The 23,206-nt window shown below is 38.0% G+C and overlaps 1 protein-coding gene across 3 annotated transcripts in view; it reads right to left on the reverse strand.

Annotated features, from left to right (window-relative positions):
• The window catches only part of UAP1 (UDP-N-acetylglucosamine pyrophosphorylase 1), a 40,712-nt gene that overhangs the window by 17,283 nt on the left and 223 nt on the right, over positions 1–23,206 (reverse strand). For all 3 annotated transcript variants that reach the window (XM_037825474.1, XM_037825473.1, XM_037825475.1), the window contains exons 2-4: positions 15,559–15,895; positions 5,901–6,105; positions 656–831 (exon numbers count right to left, since the gene is read on the reverse strand). In XM_037825474.1, coding sequence (XP_037681402.1) covers positions 656–831; positions 5,901–6,105; positions 15,559–15,838 — 661 coding nt within the window. In that variant the 5' untranslated portion in view covers positions 15,839–15,895. The remainder of the gene's footprint in view (positions 1–655; positions 832–5,900; positions 6,106–15,558; positions 15,896–23,206) is intronic.

Genomic DNA, 23,206 nt, shown 5'->3' on the forward strand with positions numbered 1-23,206 from the left:
TAATCTGTCAGAGTGTCTATTTTAAACTGGATCATACTCAGGGTCACTGCACGTGGCTACATGGCAGTACGCACCCAATCCCAGGGGGGTGCCATTAACAAAAACAATGTACATGAACCCCTGAAACTGTGCAGTGTTGGCTCTAATCAGACTGTGCACGTAGTTTTGTATCTTGCTTGCTCTTATTTAACCTACTGAAACTATCTCCCTTTATCATTTAATATCCCCAATTATTTTAATACTGATTAATAGTTAATGCTATACAGAAATTATAACAGAGCTTCCCAATGATTAAACAGTAAATGGTGTCCAGTTTTTCATGTAAATAATGTAGCCATAAACATTACTATCCATAAAATACTGAGCAAAAAGAATGAATATTTTGAATACTGCTCATATTGCTCTCTGGAACAAGAGTCCGTAAAAAGTATATAAGAGTGTGTCTGTTTCAGCTCTGGACATTTTCATTTTTTCTTTTAATCACTGCCAACTTGAAATATATATATATATATACACACACACATATATATATATATACATACATACATATATATATATATAAACTTTTAACATCACCATATTAAAAAGAAAATCAAAATTTAATGATTTAAATATAGTCATACCTAGTCACCATTAACTAAGGATGGTTACAAACCTGGGGCCATAGAAACTTTGCTCTTCTCTTCCAAAATAATTTTCCCATCAAACTTCATAGCAGGCAGCATTCCCTGCTGAAAAAAGATTACATTCTCTTTTTTTAAACCAAAGTACTTGTGCTTTACGAAGAACTCCTTTGTAGATTCCATTGTTCTGCCACTGGTCATTATATACCTTGCAAGAAAAAAAGTAGATCTTCTAAGCAACAGTGCTACATAAATTAAGGCAAAATAAAATTTTCCATTTCCTAGGCTAAAAAATCTTTAAGAGCAGTACTTCTTGTTTTGAGTTCCTTCATCCTTTTGTGGATATGACACATTCCTTTGCTACTGCACAAAGGTAATTTCTTCCAGTAATTTCATCAATCCTTATACATAAATATAGCTAATAATATTAAACCTATCTCCTGCAACAGAGATCCTAAAAGTAGTTTAAGTATTTTAGAATGCCATGAGAAGCATATTTTTAAATTTAAAACTCCTCTTCTAAATAAATGGAGAGAAAATGGTAGTAACTATAATACATTCTAATAATCTCTTATGGTTCTTATTAAAATTGTGAAATGGAATCTGGGCTCTACTCTCTACTAACTCTCCATTTAAAATCATAAAAATACAATTATAGTCTCTGTTGCACAAAAATCCAACCCAAGCTAGTGTGGCTAAAAATGAAAAAACACAACTAGTGACTGCAGCAGCTTTTCCCTTATTAGAATGTAAACTACATGTAAATACAGGGGTTTTGTCTGTTTGGTTACTGCTGTGTCCTCAGCACCTAGAAGCAGCACTCAAAAAACAGTTTTTTAACAAGTGAATGAAGAAAATAATATAATTTCCCAATATAGTAGGGGTCTGTCTGCTTAACAAAATATTCTGGGAATTTTGAACTTAAGTACAAAAGAATTGGGCATGATTTAGAAGGACATTCAAAAGAGGTTGCTAATCTGCCTGAAATAAAAAAGAACAACAATTCAGAATTGTGAGGAGATGGGAGAAAGAGAGAGGGAAGACAGCCCAACATGAAAGTGGGAGGCCAGGGATATAGATCGATTGTTGGCCACTAAAAACACAGATGTCCCTAAAAACCCCCGACAGGAATCAAGATGAAAAAATAGCTCACAGCAGGCCAACACTTGTGTTAAGAACTAGAAAAGGTGGGAAAACTGCAAAAGCATATTTTTTTAAAGGCATCAGAGAATTGCAGAAGCAGCGTGCACTGGAATAAAATTCAAGAGCGGGAGAATCTTTCAAAGGGGAACCTAAGGATATGCAGCTGTCTTTTCCTGGGGGCATTTGCTGATATGGGGTACTGGCTGGTAGTAGAATCAGGGCTTAGATGAAGCAGAAAAACAAGCAGAGATTTGTTTATCATATGGGACTGATCTGTCAAGATTAGGGACTTGAGGGACCTCAAACACAGGAGTTGGCTCCCTTCCCCCCTAAAACATGTTAACTTCCAAAGATGCTCTGGAGGGGGTGGAGATTAAAGAGCCAAACCAAAAACTTCTAAAAAGCAGAGCAGAATTTCCTATCATCTCTTGGTGCTGAGAATACCAACAGTGGCCAAGGTAGGGGGACCTGAGAAAACTGAATATTAGAGGCTGTGAAATCCACGTTTGGCAGAAAAATCAGTGGAGAAATCAGTGGAGCTTTCAGTTGGTGGGAACAAAGTCTGGAGTTAACATTTGCTGAATTTTGAAGCTGTACTGGCAGCACCTGGCAGTCTAGAGAAACTGGTACTTAAGAATATGAGTTTCTAGACTGAGCAAGCCCAGGGCAGTGGCTGAAAATAGACCCATAACACATCATCATGAAATTTCAGATACTGAAGAAAAGAGAAGACCTAAATCTTTTGAGAGATAGAGAAATAAAAATATTGAGAATCAGAATGACATTAATTTCTCTCAACATTGTTGGAAAAATACAGCAATGCCTTCAAATTTCAGAGAGAAAATGATTTTCAATCAGAAATTCTATACATAAACACACTATCAATCAAAATAAAGTTTCTAGACTGAGCGAGTCAGGTAGGGATGTAAAACCATTTATGAGTATGCATTGCATGATCACTATCGGGATCATATGTCTAGCTATAATAATTAGCATATATGGTAAATTACACCTCCGAAGAAAATCAATAGTAAGAGAAAATACATCTACTTATAAATAAAGTATATAGACATCTTGAATATTAAAGACCAATATAGAAAAGATGGCAGCATAGAGAGGAGTGGAAGCTAAGTAGTCCCCCTGGAACAACTACAAAAAACCAGAAACAACTAGTAAATAATCCAGAATAACTGCGGCGGGACAAACGAGACCATCCACTCATCATACACCAACCTGAATTGGGAGGAATGCCCGAGAACACAGCATAAAATCTGTAAGTAAAACCTGCGGAACCAGGTCAGGAGACCCCCTCCCCCATAGCCCGAGCTGCGGAGCCGCATGGTGCCACAGAGAAACTCTCTTCCAGCAAGCAAATATAGCTCAGCTGAGCTCCAACTGGGGTTTTAAGTAGCGAGTGTGAACTGCTCACTACAGGTACGCATCCCCAAAAAACAGACAGAGGCTTTGAGTGACGACTGACCTTGGAGAGCCTTGGACTGGGTCTGAAGGGGTCTATCTGATTCTTTTTCGGCTCAGTGGAGAAAGCCCCAGTCATTTTCAGTTTCCAGGGCTGTGAAGCGGAGAAGGGTGAAGACAGCACAAGCAGAGAGCGAGACCATTGAAATGCTAATGACCTCCACCTGGGGGGGTCTGTCTTCTCTAGGAGGAAAGGTGCGGGACCCTTTCCATTCAGAACCAGACCCCAGAGCCTGGGGGAACACGGCCATACCTCCTCACACCAGTCAAGAATTATAGGCTAACAGGCGTCACCTGCTGGGCAGAAAAGCACAGTGACCCGAGGCATCAAAAGGTGGAGCAATTTTCTAAGACACACCCGCAGGGAAACCAGATACTGAATATTTCTTCCCTCTGGGACCTGAGCCTATTCTGCTCTGAGAAAACCCCGATTTGGATAACCAAGGAAACCATGCCTAGACAACAGAAAATTACAATCTACACTAAGAAAAACAAAGTTATGGCCCAGTCAAAGGAACAAACATACCCTTCAACTGAGATACAGGAATTTAAACAACTAATGCTAAATCAATTCAAAAAGTTTAGAGAATATATTGCAAAAGAGACAGAGGCTGTAAAGGAAGCACTGGACATGTATACGGCAGAAATCAAAAGTTCAAAAAACCTACTAGTAGAATCTATGGAAATGAAAGGCGCAACACAAGAGATGAAAGACACAATGGAAACATACAACAGTAGATCTCAAGAGGCAGAAGAAAACACTCAGGAACTGGAGAACAAAATACCTGAAAGCCTACACACAAAGCAGCAGATGGAGAAAAGAATGAAAAAATATGAGCAATGTCTCCGGGAACTCAAGGATGAAACAAAGTACAATAATGTACGTATCATTGATGTCCCAGAAGGAGAAGAGAAGGGAAAGGGGGCAGAAGCAATAATAGAGGAAATAATTAATGAAAATTTCCCATCTCTCATGAAAGACATAAAATTACAGATCCAAGAAGCACAGCGTACTCCAAACAGAAGAGATATGAAGAGGCCTATGCCAAGACACTTAATAATCAGATTATCAAATGTCAAAGACAAAGAGAGAATCCTGAAAGCAGCAAGAGAAAAGCAATCCATTACATACAAAGGAAGCTTAATAAGACTATGTGCGGATCTCTCAGCAGAAACCATGGAGGCAAGAAGGAAGTGGTGTGATATATTTAAGATACTGAAAGAGAAAAACCACCAACCAAGAATCCTGTACCCAGCAAATCTGTCCTTCAAATATGAGGGAGAGCTCAAAATATTTTCTGACAAACAGACAATGAAAGACTTTGTGAACAAGACACCTGCCCTACAGGAAATACTAAAGGGAGCACTACAGGGTGATAGAAGACAAGAGTGCGTGATTTGGAACACAATTTTGGGAGATGGTAGCACAACAATGTAAGTACACTGAACAAAGGTAACTATGAACACAGTTGAGAGAGAAAGATGGGGAGCATGTGAGACACCACAAGAAAGGAGGAAAGATAAAGACTGGGACTGTGTAACTTGGTGAAATCTAGAGTATTCAACAATTGTGATAAAATGTAAAAATACGTTCTTTTATGAGGGAGAACAAGCAAATGTCAACCTTGCAAGGTGTTAAAAATGGGGAGGCATTGGGGGAGGGATGCAATCAGCATAAACTAGAGACTGTAGCTAATAGAATCATTGTATTATGCTTCCTTTAATGTAACAAAGGTGATATACCAAGGTGAATGCAGATAAGAGGGGGGGATAGAGGAGGCATGTTAGACACTTGACATTGGTGGTATTGTCTGATTCTTTATTCTACTTTGATTTAAGGTTATTTTTCCTTTTGCTGCTTCCTAGCTGTCATTTTTTTGTTTCCTCTTTCTTTTGCCTCTCTACCTTCTTTGACTCTCCCTCCTGCCTTGTGGAAGAAATGTAGATGCTCTTGCTTAGTATGAGCAGAATGTTCAATTAGGATGAACTTAAATGTTTGGAAATGAACAGGGGTGCTGGTAGCAAGATGTGAGAATAACTAACAGCGCCGAATGGTGTGTGAATGAGGTGGAAAGGGGAAGCTCAGAGTCATATATGTCACCAGAAGGCAAGTTGGAGGTCAAAAGATGGAAATGTATAAAACTGAATCCTATGGTGGGCAATGTCCATGATCAACTGTACAAATACTAGAAATCACTTCATGAACCAGAACAAATGTATGACAATACAATTAGAAGTTAATAATACAGGGGCATATAGGGAAGAACTATATACCTATTACAAACTATATACTACAGTTAGTAGTATTTCAACATTTTTTCATAAACAGTAACAAACGTACTATATCAATACCAGGAGTCAACAATTGAGGGGGTTGGTTAGGGATAGGGGAGGTTTAGAGTTTCCTTTTCTTTTTTTCTTTTTTCATCTTTCACTTTATTTCTTGTCTGGAGTAATGAAAAGTTTCTAAAAATTGAACAAAAATTAAGTGTGATGGAGGCACAGCTGTATGAGGGTACCCAGGGTCAAGTGATTGTACACTTTGGATCTTTGGATAACTGTATGATATCTGAACAATCTCAATAAAAATGGAAAAAAAAAAAAAAAAAGACCAATATATGTTCTGATACCTTCCCATAATTATGAGACATATCTTACCATGGAATGATGCATTTTTTGCCATGATATTTTTCAGCTAACTGTTGTAGCTTCAGGATACGCTCTGCTTGAATCTGAAAAAGTGTTTTACGGGATGGCAAACCAACATCATACATCCCCTTAGGATATGCAACACCAAGTCTTGTCCCCTGACCACCAGCTAGAAGAAGAACTGCTACTTTGTTCTGAGAAATCTGGAAAAGTCCTAGAAGAGAAAAAAACACTTAAATCACATAACCTCTATAATTGAGCATCTTAAGATTACACATACACAGGTGGCAGCAGAGTCACCTTCTCTGCATAAAGAATAAGGAATTCATATAGAATCATGGATTTACTAATTGTTAATGGAACATTTTCATTATTAAAAAAGCTAAATTTATATAACCCAACCAAATACCAAACAATGAATGACAGACTTTAATTAACTAATAAAATATTTTTTTCCTGGTAACATCAGAAAGCAAGGATCCAAGAGATATTATAGATGTTTTGCAGGTACTCGAATATTTATTAGATATTTATTTATTAGATATATATTTATTAGATATATATTAGATATATAATATTTATTAGATACATAATATAAAAGATGATACTAAGGTTTCAGGAAGAATAATGTATGACAAATTGTGTTGCCTGTTTTTTAAGTTTGTCTTCCCCACCACCTTACACAGAAAAGCTGCTAAGCAGGGAAGAGACAACATTCTCCAAAACTTCCCAAACACAGACATTTCTAACAGCATTTAGGGTCCGTATCCACCTTAAGCAAGCCCCAACTCCACCTTATAACAAAGACTGACTGAGATGAAGCAGGAATTTGAGGGCAGCAGGAAACCATATAAGGCAGTTTTGAAAACTATTTTACATTTGATTATTCCCTGAGTTTAAAAATTATGGTTTCTAGGGAATACATTTAATCCTGCTGTCATTGACCTAAAAAGCATTTTAAAATAAAGGTCCACAATCCCTTAGCTAAACCCTTGGGGTCAGATTTGTTTCAGAATGCAGAAGTCTTCAAAATTTAGAAAAAGAATACAGTACGTATATCATACATTATATTACATCCTCAGCAGATCTTGTTCAACACCTTGTAATCACATTAAATGAGACAAAGTTTATAAACAGGTTCATGTCTGCTCAGGTCAGGTTTTGCTGCAAAAACTATTTCACCCAGTCTTATCAAGTCACAAAAACTATCTCACCCAGCCTTTTTGGAATTGCAGATAAGGAACTGTGGTCTGTGCATACACTCATGTAACACCAAAGGTGTTAGTGTCAAAAATACTTTTCAATATCTTCAAAAAATTCCCAGATAAATATTATGGACACAGAAGCCTTTTTTCTTTCTGCACTATTTATTTTTCCTCATTTTTGGCACGTGTTTTAAAGTGCCTTAATGTTAATGGGCTCTAGTCAGTCTTCCTGACTAATCCATTCTTACTTTTACTCTCAGTCCAAAGGTAAGCTATTTCTCTCAGCTACCTTCTCTGAAAAAGTTAAAGCCACACTCCCTGAGCCAGCACAATGTCTCAGGACCATGTCTCAGCCCCAGCTCTCTTGAAGGTCACCCAACACCAATGCAGTGTTTTCCACAGGTTTGAACCAGCTATCAGAATATCCCTTTATTTTTTAATTTTAAAATTACTTTAATTATCAAATAAAAAAAAATTTCCAAACAAAACAAAGCAATGGGAAAAATGAATATCCTGAAATAACTTGATTCCTTCCAATATACTCCTACCATACAAAAGAAAATTAACGAACCATAGTCACACCCAAGCATTTCCATATCATTAAGATCATTAAGATCAAAATATCCCTCCGCAAACTTTTCTCTTTTTTGAATCAGTCAACAACCCGAAGGTGCTCCTTCATTTTAGTTTTCCATTTTCTGATTTTAAAGCTTTGCTAGGCAGGTCTTCCTGCTTATGCCTCTCATTTATGAACAGACAGAAAAATAAGAGGAACAAAGCAGTCCCTAGAGTATGAAGTCCAGCTGCAATTCAAGAACTAAATGAGCTACAGCTGTTGTTAACAGTATCCAATCACGTGTACACTGGCTGAAGCACTCACCTGCTTTGGCTGTGTTACTACAATAAAGCTGCAATGTTTATCTAAAGTATGTGACACATAAATGAGTCTAATATATATATGTAGATAGATAAAATATATATATACATGATAAAATATATATGTATATGTAGATAAAATATTGCTTGAAATTAAGTGGGCCAATAAAATTCAATAAGACGTTTGGTTATATGGCAATAATCCATTATTTTAAACTGTACTGGTCTTTATCATAACATAAATTTGATATGAGCAGCACTGCAACTATCTGAAGAAATGTTAACTGATTATAAATGTACTTAACCCATGTGACAACGAGGAAAATATGAACTCCTCCTATTCCAAGACTATTTCTGCAGAAATACAAAAAACAAAACAAAAAAACCCTGAAAAGTGCATCACTGTATCACCCTTTCCATCTCTCAGTTATAAGACACAAGAGGTAATAACTTTCCCATAAAGGTCCCTTCAAAAGAGACCAAATCAGATGTTAAAAAAAAATCCAAGCCAAAGTAAGATGTTTCTAAGGTTGGAGTATATTTCTCTCCTTGGAGAGTCATACATTATGGGTTCATCATAATCTGAGCACTTTTTCTGATAACATTTATAAGAAACAGAGGAGTTGGCAGTGGTCCGTCGGAGGATAAACACTTCCTGGATAACTTCCTGCTTCAACTAGTTCCTCCTACACACTTTAACTTGGGTAGGTGCCTGAAACAAGAAGAAAGGTATCAGTGTTTTTAACATAGAGCACTGCCAAAACTTTCATTTAAATTGTCAGCACTCCAGGACAAGAGCATTGAGGTGAACAGGCTATCAAGAAAAACTAAACAAAAAAATTAGAGGAGATATTTGAAGGCTTTAATGTCTAATTATATTTTACAGCTGAAACTACTATTCTATAAATTAATCATTTCCCTGAAATGTTCAGCACAAAGAAAAGACTAATGAGGAAAATTTCTATTTGAACCAGGTATTAGATACTAGGGAGTTCTCATGATTTTCATTAGATACAATAATGGCATTATGATTAGTAAGAAAATCTCCATATATTTAGAGATGCAAAATATGTGGGGGTAAAAATAACATGATGTTTGAAATTTTCCTTAAAAAAAACTACACCAAAGAATAAGAAAAAAGGGATAGATGAAGCAAAAGTGATAGAAACTTGGTAACTGTTCACTCAAATTGATGCATATGTGGGGTTCATTAGTCTATTTTTGTCTCTAAATACTTGTTCCAAAATATGCTTCACTTATTTTCATAATAACAAGTTCTTAAGCAGGATACAAAATTGAACATAAACCATAACCCCAATGTGTTCAATATGTGCATGTAAAAGAAAATACTATAAAATACAACTAGTAAGTATTTATCTCTGAATGGAGGGATGGCAGAGATTTGCATTTTTTCCTTTGTCTGTTTTAGTATTTTCCAAATCCTCTAAAATAAGCACATTTGGCTTTTAAAATAAAACAAATCTATTAAGAAATATCCTTGTACTCAATTTCAGAAAACAGAGAGGAGACAATGTTCTGATTACATTTCTTCTAAATGGTCCATTTACTTTACACACAGCACTGTAAGGTAGAGAAGCACCATGAAGAATAATGGAAAAACATCTCATGGATAAAACAAGTTAATACTGAATAATAACTTGTTCTTACAATATAAAATTGGAAAACTGTCTTTTGTTCAGTATAAGCATGCATTTGTTTTAATAACAAATGGATGTTTTAATTAAGCAAACATTTTCCAACATGATTATCTTTACTAAAATGATAGTCTCAATAAAGCCTCTAATCACTTCTCTTTCTAAGATCTCAGCTTTCTAAGACAGAGATTCTCCTGCTGCTCCTCCACATTTCAGTTTCTACAACTGGCCAGAACACTTAAAGAATTAAATTAAAACAAGATTTGTTTTTCAACAAAGAGCACAGTGATCATGGTCACTTATATATACATCCCTCAGAAAGAAAGAATTTTCCATCATATGTGTTAAAACATCCATTATAATGTCAATAATTACCAGACACTTTGAAATTACTGTACAATGTCTTTATCCCCCCCCTTCCCCATCCCAGGAAAAAACAACATTGTCCTTGATACAATTACCACAGTCTTCCTATTATCTTAAATATAACTCCATAATCTTTACTATGGTAATCTCATCCCTTTGATAATTTACTGCAGAAACCTCATTTTGTTATGAATTTGTAACACATAGCAGTTTCTGGCTAAGAGAAAAGGATATGTCAGTTACAAAGTCTCCTTCTCCACCCCTACTGTTTAAACTGCAAATAAATATTGTTCCCTTGACAATAAGCCAAAAGGAAGTTTGCTTTGCACCTTCTTATACTGTTCTTGGTTCTAATAGTTCTGGACTTTAGCTTAAAAGAAAAGTCATAAACACAGATTAAACATAGACTAGTTCCACAGATTCTAACAAAGAGATCATAAGGAAGTTGGAAGGCATTACCAACAGACTCATATTATAGGAGATCCTGATTGTTGCTTACATTCCCCATTAAACAAGGTCAAAGCTTTGACTTCCCAGAAGAGTTGATTCTAAGACTTCATCTATTTATAATCCTAAGGAGAAATATAGGCAGCTGGGATTCTAAAGGGTAACAGCTACCTGATCAAGTTGGCAGAAGAAACACTTCAGGGCTCTATCCCCCCACAGAAGCTTGCTGAACAACCAGCAAGAACTGGCAGAAACATCTTTCTCAAAGCTCCAGAAAATAGTTAGAGGGCTGCAGTAACAGGGCGAGTGTCAAATCACAAATAAGTCTACCATGTTTGGTTATTTCCTTCAAGAAAATTTCAAACATACATATTGTCCTCATTCTCTCATTGGAAAAATAAATGTGTTGTATATTGATAGTCAAAAAAAAAAAAAAAGTATAAGGCTACTAAAAGCAGTAGGCTCTCCTTGAACCCTGGCTGGCCTCTCTCCCATTTCTCACTGGCTTGGTGCAGAGCCATAGCAGTCCCAGTTCTGGAGGGAGCAAAGTAACCCTCATGCACATACTGGGAGATGTATGTCTGGCCCATTCTGTCTGGTAGTGGCCTGAGGGACTCATTGTCCCAGAACTTGCTCTGCCTGTAGAAGATGGTTCACAGAGCTCTCCCCCAGAACACTGCAGGAGAGCAGTCAAGTGGATGCCTGGGACAAAGGACTGCTGGCTGTAGAACACAGAGTGCAGTGCCCAGGACCATAAGGAAGCTGTTTCCTAGGGAAGAGGGTACATTCACAACCACGTAAACAAGGAAACTCCTTGTTAACATACACTCAAGATAAGACACGCGCGCTTAGAAAGGATCAGGCAGGCCCCTATACTTTGCCCTGGATGTATTCTCTAAACTCACTGTGTGGATAACACCTGTAGGAGAGCAGTCAAACAGGTCAATCTGCTGAAACTGGGAGAGGTGGTGTTTACTTTTTCTCCTTCCTTTTTTTTTTTCTTAGCTCCTGGCATTCAGGGAAAGCTATCATAATATAATACTGGCTGGATACAAGCCTAAGGAACAGATGCCTCAGAGTTTAAATTCCAGTGATAACACATTAAAATAGCAAAATATCCAGGTTTCAACAAAAGAATACCAAACATACAAAATAACAAGAAGCAATGGCCCAGGCAAAGGATAAGATTAAAGCATTAAAAACCATCAATGGGGAAGACCTGACCTGGAAGATACCAAAGACTTTTTTAAAATGTCCTAAATATACTCAAAGAACTAAAAGAAAACATGGACGAAGAACTAAAGCAAATCATGAAAACGACAAAAGAGTATATCCATTAAGGGATGGAAACTATGACAAGGAACAAAATAGAGCTGAAGACCACAATAGCAAATTAACAATTCCCTTGAAAGATTCAACAGTAGATTGGAGCTGGCAGAAGAAAGAATCAGAGAACTTGAAGATAAGAAATTGAAATCGTTCAGACTGAAGATCAGAAACAAGAAAGAACAGTGAGGGCCTGAAGAATCTGTGGGATGCCAACAAGCATACCACTATATACAATGAAATATATACAACTTCTGGGAGTCCCAGAAGGAAAAGAAAGAGAGAAAGGAAAGAGAGAATATTCTAAGAAATAATGGCTGAAACCTATCAAATTTAACAAAAGACAGAATATACATATCCAAGACACTCAAAAGAACTCCAAACAGGATAAACCCAAACAGACCTATGCTGCAGCATATTTTAATCAAACCATAGAATGGCAAAGATAAATAGAGAATTCGGAAAACCTCAAGAGAGAAGCAACATGTCACATACATGAGAGCCTAAATAAGATTAAGTGCTGATTTCTCATCAGAAACCATGGAAGCAAGAAGGCAGTGAGATGATATATTTAAAGTGCTAAAAGCAAAAAATTGCCAACCTAGAATTCTATATCCGGCAAAACTGTCTTTCAAAACACAGGGAGATTAAGACATTGCCAGATAAAAGCTGAGGGAATCTGTCACCACTAGACAAGCCCTACAAGAGATGCTAGAAAGAGTTTTGCAGGTTGAAAGGGAAGTACAATACACAATACATCAGAGGTGTATAAGAAATAAAGATCTCCTGTGAGGGTAACAATATGGGTAAATATAAATAACAGACTATTGTATTTTGGGTTTGTAACTACACATTTTACTTTCTACAGGAAGGCAAATGCACAAAATGTAATGATAAATAAGTGATTCAAATGTATAAATATGTCACTGTGACAAGAAGTACATAAAAGTGGGAGGATGGAGGGGTATAGGAACATAGTTTGTATATACTATTAAAGTTGGTATCAAAGCACACAATATTGTTATAGATTTAGGATGTTAAATTTAAGCCCCATGGTAACTAGAGAACATACATGCCCATGGAGACAGAAATTAGAGTATGAGTTGCCAGGAGTAGGGGACAGAGGGGAATGGGGAGTTAATGCATAATGGGTATAGGGTTTCTTTTTGGGAGATGGGAAATTTAGTAATTCAAGGTGGTGAGGGTACTGCAATATTGTAAATGTGATTAATCCCACCAAATGATAAGCTGGGAAGTGGTTAAGATGAGAAAGTTTGTGTTATATATATTTTCCCACAATTAAAAAAAAAAAAAAATGAAAGAAATAGCAACTAAAGAGACAATAACAATTAAATGCAATACAAGATCCAGGATGGGATCTAGGAAGGAGGAGAAAAGGTTCAAAGGGACATTATTTGGACATATGAAAAAAATTAGAATATAAGCTCTAAGCTTTATACCAATGTTAAATTTCTTGCACTTGATAACTGCACTTAAGAAGGTCACATAAATGAATATCCTTGTTCTTAGGAAATGTGCATGGCAGTATTAAGTGTCCAGGGAACATGATATATACAACCTATACTCAACTGTTCAGAAATGGATTGACGGATACACAGATGGACAAAAGGATAGATGGGAGGGTGGGTAGAAAGGAAAGGAAAGAGGGAAGGAGGGGGGAGGGAGGAAGGGAGGGAAGAAGGAAGGAAGGAAGGAAGGAAGGAAGGAAGGAAGGAAGGAAGGAGGGAAGGAAGAGCAAATGTGGCAAAATGTTAAAATTGGTAGACCTGGGAACAGGGCAAGTAGGGGTATGTTACAGTTCTCTGTATGTGGTGTTTGTATTATTTTTGTAACTGTCCTGTAAGTTTGAAAGTATTTAAAAATAAAAACTTGAAAAATAAAATAAATTCTAAAATGTAAAGGAAGGAAAAGGTCTGTACGGCCTTTGTTTTAGGGTAATAGTCTTTTTGAAACCTAGGGAAAAAAGGAAAAGGTTAACGAATCCAAAGTTAGCAGGAAACACGTCACTGAAGCTCTCCATTCGGAAGGATCCATCTGGAAGTCACTCTCTCATATCTTAGTGTCAGAGCATTATTCTAAGATGCTAAGATAGCCACTACCAAGCCTTTTAGATCTGAAAGGGTCTTCCTTGAAGATCATCCAATTATTTCCAAACTATTTTTTAATCTCCAAACCCTTTCAAATGAAACCTCATGTAAAGACTGAATATATAAAACAGATAAAAGTAGAACCATTCTTGTAAGTGTAGAGAAGGGATTGGAGACCTACCTGTTTCATCCCTTCCCCCTACATGAGACAACTTTCCCCTTAGGGCTCTGTGAAATACAGTTTGAAAATCAGTGAATCTGTGAGCCTAGAGAAAGATGCAGCAAGGTATACAGAAGACTGGTAACTACAGTTTTCTTTTTGTTTGGGTAGGAGAAGAGTACCAAAAAGTGGAAGACAAAATAAAAACAGCCATGGTATGGTACAATTATAGAATACATAATTATAAGATTACTGAACATGTGTAAAAGTAAATATGTGTATAATCAAGTACTGGGTGGTAACGTGAGCAAATAAAAACAAAGACTTGATGAGGTTTTAGGCAATTACTGTATTATATTGGCTATTTTTTATATTATTTTTGCAATAAAGTAATGCTTTTGACAAAGCTAGGAAAATTACTAATCCAATCTGCTCATTCTACAGTTGAGGAAATGAGGCCAAGATTTGGTAAGGAGCACACATAAACACTCAGGGCTACAATGTACAAGCAACCTTTTATTCAAGGAATAGTATTCAATTATAAAAACCACAGGTATCATCTCCATCAAAAAGCTATGTTTGAGCTATTTTACCTTCCTCAAAGGTACTAATTAGTACTAATTATGGGGACAGATTATGTGATAAACTTCAGAAGAAAAAACACTGGGGCAATTCAACAAACATTTATTGACCAACCTCTAACTGCAAGACCCTGTTCTATATGCTATGTCATATACACAGACAACTAAGACATAGGGTATGCTCTTTAAGAGTCTACAACGTAATGAGGAAGACAGATATAAACAATTCTTGATATAAGACAGAATGAAATAATAGCATGAACAAGTAACTTCAACTTGGGGCACTGAAGAAAAGGTCATGGATCAAAGAATACATGAGGTGAACCTTAAGAAATGAGTGTAAGTTCATCATGTTGCAGAGCTACTGCACTGCACAGCTCCAGGAGATGAGGTGACCCAGCTGGGCAGAGAAGGGGCAGAGGACACACCAAGCTAAGGATAAGCATGAGCAAAGGCAGGAAAGGCATAATATAATGTTCAGGGGAAGGTGAACTGTTTGGTATGGCTAAAATGAGTGGGCAGCAAGAGCAAGAAGAAATATGGAGAGGGACAAGATTGGGAATATTAGCTAAGACCAACTTAGGGCAGGTTTTCAGAAAAGACCAGCAAAAACTGAAACATTGGACTTGTGCTCTAGGAAAAGATATCTAACAGAAGTGAGAAAAGTGAGGAGAAAAAGGGACTGGAGGAAAATTAAGACTTGAATGAGAAGCCTTGAATCCGGCATCAGAAAGGAAAAGAAAACGAAACTAGAAAGGGGACTAGCAATGGGACCAGCCAAGGGAGAACACTGTAACGGTCTTGGCAACACAATCTGTTACTTTCTGAAACATCTGGTTTAAAGTAGTATAAGATTCAAAATATTTGATACATGATCCAACTACTTTAACAAGTAGGCATCTATCATAGTAAACTTTAGAACAAATGGGCACATGCTCAGTACCTTCACTTTCCCAGGCCTGGAGCTGATTTTGATCCCTGGTAGCACTGCCCAACACCTCCCGAGGCACAGGTTCCATTCGTGCATCCACTTTCTCTTGATAAGAGGAATGGTTAAAACCCTCAATGGCCTTTTGGAAAAATAAATTCAGTTCCTCAAAGTTCATGGCCTGGAGCTCTTCATAAAGTTCTACTTGTTGGGCTTCTTCCAGTTCATTCCAAAACTGTAGCAGGTGTTCTTGCCCAGCTTTGGACAACCTGCATTTGAGGTCATTAACATTCATAATGCTCTGCCAACCAAGCTTTGTGAAAATAGGGGTGTAATTTCTGCTCTCGTAAACCTAAAATAGAAAAGAAATCAATAGCAGGTAAAAACCCAACCTCCAAACCTGAAGTTTTTCCTACTAAAAATAAGTACATTTTAAAAATAACACAAAAACTTGTTAAGGAAATTAACTTTTATTTTTCAAACACTCATTAGTAAGAGCTCAAATTTGTAAGATAATAATAATCAGCATGATGTATCAGGCACTGCATTAGTACTCTACCTACTCTATTTTAATTTTCAACACCTCTATGACATTTGTGCTATCACTATTTGTGCTATATCACTATTTTACAGTTGAGGAGACTAAGGCACAGAAAGGATAAGCAAACCGCCCAAATGGAAGAGCTAGGATGTGAACCCACGCAGTCTGATTCCAGGGCTCACACTCCATAACTACACTTAGTTTTCTCAGTACTATCCCTCTGACCACTAAGCGACCCCTGAAAAAAATACTTGGCTGCCTATGTTTTCAACTGTTCTCCTTTTATCTCCAATGGTAGAAATAACTCTTGTATTCAGAATACAGCAAGATTCAGGAAGACAGGATCACCTATAGCATGAAAATACATTCTGTTTCAATAGCAGCTTCTGCAGAAAAGCAACAAAAACATGCCCATTATTTCTACTTAAACCCCAGTTAGAGACAAGCAGTACACACATAACAATCAGTAAATAAGACAATGTTTCTTAAAAGCATTTCCTGATAACATCACATAATGTTAAACTTAACAGTGCTGAAAAACAGAGAACGAGGAAGTATTTAATCTACTGGCCTAACATAGATAAATGAAAAAGACAGGCACTGTCTATAAAGAGTTCACAAAGGAAATGTGATCTAGCTGGGCCTCCAGGGTTGAGCATAAAATCAGGAAACAAGCAAAGCCAGGGTGGCAATGAGGAGCAAGCACATGTGGAGAGCAGCGGGAAAGTTGGAGTTTTATTTAGAATGGTGAGAAATGACGTAATATAGTGCTAGACCATGAAGAGCCTTGAAAATTAAGCAGAGAATTTGTATCTAAGATATTAAGTAATAGGAAGCCAATCGTAGATTACTAACCAGGAAATGTCACCATGCTTTAGGAAGATGAGAGAAAGGGACATCTGCACAGGATAGATTGTTAGAAGGAATAGCTAGAAGCAGGAAGTAAGTTAAAAGACAACTGCAGGTATGAAAAACCAAGGCTCTGAACCTGATTGGTTCCAGAGGAAATAATGATGGAAAGGATAAATTTGAGGGTCATTGTAAATAACCACTACTGCACTGTAACTGTTTGAATATAAGGGAAAAAAAAAACAGGTCCCTTACAAACAAGAGAAAATGAGGTTCCAAGAAGTTAAGTACTTTGCCCAACGCTACATACCTACTAGGTAAGAAAACAGGAATTTTAAGCCAAATCTACCTGATTCTAAGGCCTTTGCTCTTTCTACCATACAATGCCTCTCATAAAAGCAGTGGAAACACCAAGAAACCAACCCAAGGTCTCATTTAAAAGAGAAGCAATAACTAGCATTAGGCTTTGGAGTCGGACTGGCTGGGTTCATCTACTAGCTCTACCACTTTCTAATTTCACGGCCTTGAACAAGTTACTTAACCTTTCTGTGCCCAATTTTTCTCATCTGTAAAATGGAGATTATGACAGTACTTTTCTCATATGGTTAAGTGGATTAATGAGTTAATATAGTGAACAGTATTTAAAGCAGAGCCTAGTGCATAGAAAGTCATCTATAAACATGACTGGCTACTATTGTATAAGTGAAATTTGTGCTCTAGATCACTGAATCACAACCTCCAAATATGAGGAGACTTACTGAGTTGGGCATTGAAGGATGAAAAGAAGTTTGCCAAGGATACAAGAGGTAAGAGAAAATCTAGCCAGTATGAAAAACGTCCAAGAAAGTAAAAATGTATACAAGGAGCAAGGCTTAGCGTCAGGATATGGGTGGTAAATGGTGACAGATGGAGGCTGAACTGTGATCATTGCCGCTATTTCTGTTGAAGGAAAGATGATGAGCCCACAGCCACCCTTCTCACTTACGTGAATAGGTTACTCCTAAAAGTTTCCTTTTAATGTGCAAAGATACATTAACAGACAATTTAAGAAGGAAAACTATTGAACATTCCTGTGCCCTTATTCATTCAATGAATGAATGAGCACTTACTGTGCACCAGGCACTGATCTAGGCAGTAGGGACTCAGCAGTGAACAAAGTGATATGTGTCTGCCCACATTCTGGTGTGAATGATGGACAGATACATAAAATACCAAGTAGTGTGACAGTGCTATGAAGAAAAATAAAGTGGGAAAGGGACTAACAAGCAGTGGGGATGGCAGATATTTGGACAGACAGAGAAGTTAGATAGGGACCCTGAAGAGTTCACATTTGAGAATACAGGCATACCTTGTTTTATTGCACTTCACTTTATTGCACTCTACAGGTACTGGGTTTTTTACACACGTGGCAACCCTGTGTTGAAAAAGTCTTTTGGCACAATTTTTCCAATAGCATGTGCTCATTTCGTGTCTTTGTGTCACGTTTTGGTAATTTTCACAATATTTCAAACTTCTCATTACTATTATATTTGTTATGGTGATCTGTGATCAGAGATCTTTGTTGTTAGTATTGTTAATTGAATGGGAGCACCACAAACTGCCCATACAAGATAGCAAACTTAATCAATAAATATATGTGTTCTGACTGCCCCCCTGGCCAGCCATTCCATCTCTCTCCCTTTCCTTGGGTCTCCCTATTCCCTGACACAGCAATACTGAAATTAGGCCAGTCAATAACACTACAATAGCCTCTAAGTGTTCAAAGGAAGAGTCGCATGTCTCTCACTTTAAGTCAAAAGCTAGAAATGATTAAGTTTAGTAAGAAAGCACATGGAAGCCGAGACAGGCTGAAAGCTAGGCCTCTTACCCCAGTCAGCATAGTTGTGAATGCAAAGAAAAGTTATTGAAATAAATTAAAAGTGCTACTCCAGTGAGCACATGAATGATAAGAAAGCAGAATAGTATTATTGCTGATATGAAGAACAGTTTAGTGGTCTGGATAGAAGATCAAACCAGCCACAACACACCCTTAAGCCAAAGCCTAATCCAGAGCAAGGTCCTAACTCTCTTTAATTCTATGAAGGATGAGAGAGGTGAGGAAGCTACAAAAGAAAATTCTGAAGCTAGCAGAGGTTGGTTCATGAAGTTTAAGGAAAGAAGCAATTTCCATAACATAAAAGTGCAAGGTGAAGCAGCAAGTTCTGAGTAGAAGCTGCAGCAAATTATCTAGATCTAGATAAGATAATTGATGAAGGTAGCTGCACTAAGGAACAGATTTTCAATGCAGACAAAATAGCTTTATATTGGAAGAAGATGCCCTCTCCAACTTTCATAGCTAGAGAGAAGTCAATGCCTGGCTTCAAAGCTCCAAAGAACAGTCTCTTATTAGGAACTAATGCAGCGGGTGACTTTAAGTTGAAGCCCATGCTCATTTACCATTCAAAAAATCCTAGGGCCCTTAAGAAGTAGGCTAAATCTACTCTGCCTGTGCTCTATAAATGGAACAACAAAGCCTGGATGGCAGCACAACTGTTTACAACATGTTTTACTGAATATTTTAAGCCTACTGTTGACATCTACTGCTCAGGAACAAAAAAAATTCCTTTCAAAATATCACTGCTCTTTGACAATGCATCTGGTTGCCCAAGAGCTCTGATGGAGACGTACAAAGAGATTAATGTTGTTTTCATGTCTACTAACACAATGGCCATTCTGCAACCCAGGATCAAGGAGTTAATTCAACTTTCAAGTCTTATTATTTAAGAAATACACTTCTTAAGGTTATAGCTGCTTTAGACAGCTACTCTGTTGGACCTGGGCAAAGTCAATTAAAAACCTACTGGAAAGGATTCACCCTTCTAGATGCCATTAAGAACATTCATGATTTATGAGAGGAGGTCAAAATGTTGACATTAACAGGCAGAAGTTGATTCCAATCCTCATGGATGACTTTAAGGGGTTCAAGACTTTAGTGAAGAAAGTAACTGAAGATGTGGTAGAAATAGCAAGAGAACTAGAATTAGAAGTGGAGCCTGAAGATGAGACTGAATTGCTGCAATCTCAAAGGATGAGTAGTTGCTTCTTTTGGATGAGTAAAGATGTAGTTTCTTGAAATGAAATCTACTCTTTCTGAAGATTTTGTAAGGATTTAGAATATTACATAAACTGAGTTGATAAGGCAGCAACAGAGTTTGAGACTGACTCCAATACTGAAAGAAGTTCTACTGTGGGTAAAAGCTAACAAACAATGTTGCATGCTACAGAAAAATCTTTTGTGAAACAAGGAGACAATCAATGTGGCAAACTTCATTGCGGTCTTATTTTAATAAACTGCCACAGCCACCCCTGCAACGACCACCCTCATCTGTCAGCAACCACCAACCTGATCTGTCAGCAGTCATCAACACTGAGGATGGTTAGCATTTTTAGCAATAAAGTATTTTTAAATTAAGATATGTACATTGCTTTTTAAGATATAATGCTATTTCACACTTAATAGACTACAGTATAGTATAAACATAACTTTTATATGCACCAGGAAATCAAACACTTTGTGTGACTCACTTTATTGTGGTGGTAGGGAACCAAACCTGCAACATCGCTGACGTATGCCTGTACCCGTGAATGAAGAGAGGGGACAAGACAAGTTACAAATCTTGGGGAGGAGCACTCTAGTGGAGGAAACAGAAAGTAGAGTGATTCCCAGATTGGAACGTGCTTGCCATGTCCAGGGAAGAACAAGAAAGTTGGTGCAGCTGGAGTAGAGTGATTAAGACAGAATAATTAGAAATGAGCCTGGAGAAGTGGACAGAGACTAGATCAGGTAGGACATTGTGGGTTGAGTAAAGGACTTCGGTGTTCAGGAAGCCATTGGAGAATTTGGACCAGGGGAGTACCTGGGTCTGATTTAGGTTTTAAAAGGATCATTTTGCTGCTACATGGAAAAAAAGACTGTAACAGAGACAAAAGTTAAACACTGCAATAGCCTAGATCAGAGGTGATGATCGTGTTAAGTTAGAGATGCCTATTAGACATCCAAGTAGAAATGCTGATTAAACAGCAAAATGTAGCAGTCTGTAGTTCAGAAGTGATAGTGGAGCCTAAGATAAAATTTTCAAGGTCATTAGCATATATGATATTAAGTTCTTGACTGAATGAGATCCCTCAGGGAGTGTAGACAGATACAAAAGAAATGACAGGAGACTGAGCCTTCAACACTCCATACGGTATTAAAAGACATTTCTATTGATTCACACAGGTTTCAAGAGAGATGCAACTATTTTTTAATTAAAGAAAAAATCATATATATAAAAGAGATAACATTTATATTAAACTCATCCAAAGAATGGGGTCTTTCCTAAGGTCTCATTTATACTACTGTATTTGCACAGATTTAATGGAGCATGTTGTAAGTGGAAAGACCAGGTAAGAGAATAGTCCTAGTTCTTGGTCCTTCCCCATCAGTAGACCCTGTGCACATCATTTCACCTCCTTATGCAGACATTTCTTCATCCTGACAATAAAGATAATACAATCAGCCTTTCTCACACTCCCTCAAATGAGAGAATGCTCTATTAAAAAGCATATTATAAGACATAAATCAAAATTTTCCTAAAAAGTCTTAGCTAACCATCTATCTTCAAATGCTTGAAAAAATGGATTCATGCAAGTAAGACAACACGTAGGTTAATCTTTGATATCTAGGCCTAGTCTGTGGACCATTAGAAGTCAGCAAATGTTGACAAACTTACATGTGCTCATTTACATAGTGTGTAAATGTTCACAAGATAACAACCATACTTGAGATTTGGACAAGAATAATTTATCCATGATGTTAATTTTGAAGCAGATATAACCACCTCCATGTCACAAAAGTGCTCCCCATTAATTCCGGTAAGAAATGTATATGTGTAATGATAAGAGCAGCAGGGAATAGGGGAGTCCAACTAGAATTTTTATTTTGACAACCAAAGTCTGAAAAAGTTAAAGATCTGCTCTAGAAATTATGACAGAACCTGGTATACACCCATAGTCTAATGCAATCACCTCAAAAAAAAAAAAAAAAAAGACAAATCTGATAACAATCCACCATTATCAAACACCTTTATTAGGATTTTAATACAAGTATTAAAGAAATCTAGAATTTCCCCCTCCATTTCTGGTCTCCCTCCTGCCCCTATCTCTGCACCTATATACAACCCCCAAATTGGTAAGTAAACCTTTTAAAGCATTTGAAAAACAGTCTTGGGGTCAAGCCATGAACACTGAATCCTGTAAATGCTTGGCAGCACAGCCTATGAAGTCTTTTTTTAGCCCCAGTAAGTCAGCCAACTGACTAACAGTGAAGAAGATGACAGTGCCTCCAGTTTCCTACAAACCCTTCAGTCCACACCCGGTAAATTTCACTTAAAAGTTCTGAATCTAAAAGCACTAAATAATGACATATATGTATTACCATAATCATATCACCTGATTCCAGATTTCATAAACCATGTACAAATAAATACCAGTGTCAGGCCAAACTTGATAAAATCTTCAGGAAGCCATATGTTCAGCACATGTGTGCTCTCAGTCCTCCAATCCTGTCCTCCTGCTTGGCCAAGCTAGGGGAAACCCAGAAATGTCAACCCCCGTCTCATTAGCAGCGTTAAAACAAAGAAGTGGCAAGTAGGTTTTGTCCCACTCTCAGGTACCCCCACCCGTATCTCCTGTCCTAGGCAGCGCCCTCAGAATTCTTTTCCTCATGCATTCAATTCACCCCAACTCGCTCCCACCCGACAGTTCCAACGATCGCTGTCCCCACTGGAAGCTCCCTCAGCTTGGCTAAGTGTCCCAGAAACCCCCTCCATAAGGACCTGGCTTGAGAACCTCAAAGCCGCTATCCGCCTCCAGGTGAGACCCCTCACCCCTACCCGAACCGCAGTGACAACCTCCCAGACCGCAGGCACTGCCCCAAACCTTCTCCTCCCCCAACGCCGCCTGTCCATCTCGCCGCTCTCTTCTCATCCACCGGCCCCGCCACCTAGCTGGCCGCTCAGCCGGCCCCACTCCGCCGGGCCGCCGAGGGTGGCGTGCGACTGCGGGGAGCACACGGTTGGGTGTGGGTATGCAGGCGGGCTCCTCGGCGCGTGCCAGGCTGTCCGCGCTGTGCACCTACGTGCGACGCGTGTCCGCGTCTGTGCGCGTGGCCGTGGAAGCGTGTGGGGGGGGGGGGACCAGACACTCCGCCCGCCACCCGGACCCCGGGCCTCGCAGTCCCCTCCAGGGTTGCGG

The sequence above is a fragment of the Choloepus didactylus genome, chromosome 2, assembly GCF_015220235.1.
Source record: "Choloepus didactylus isolate mChoDid1 chromosome 2, mChoDid1.pri, whole genome shotgun sequence".
NCBI classification, from domain to species: domain Eukaryota; kingdom Metazoa; phylum Chordata; class Mammalia; order Pilosa; family Megalonychidae; genus Choloepus; species Choloepus didactylus.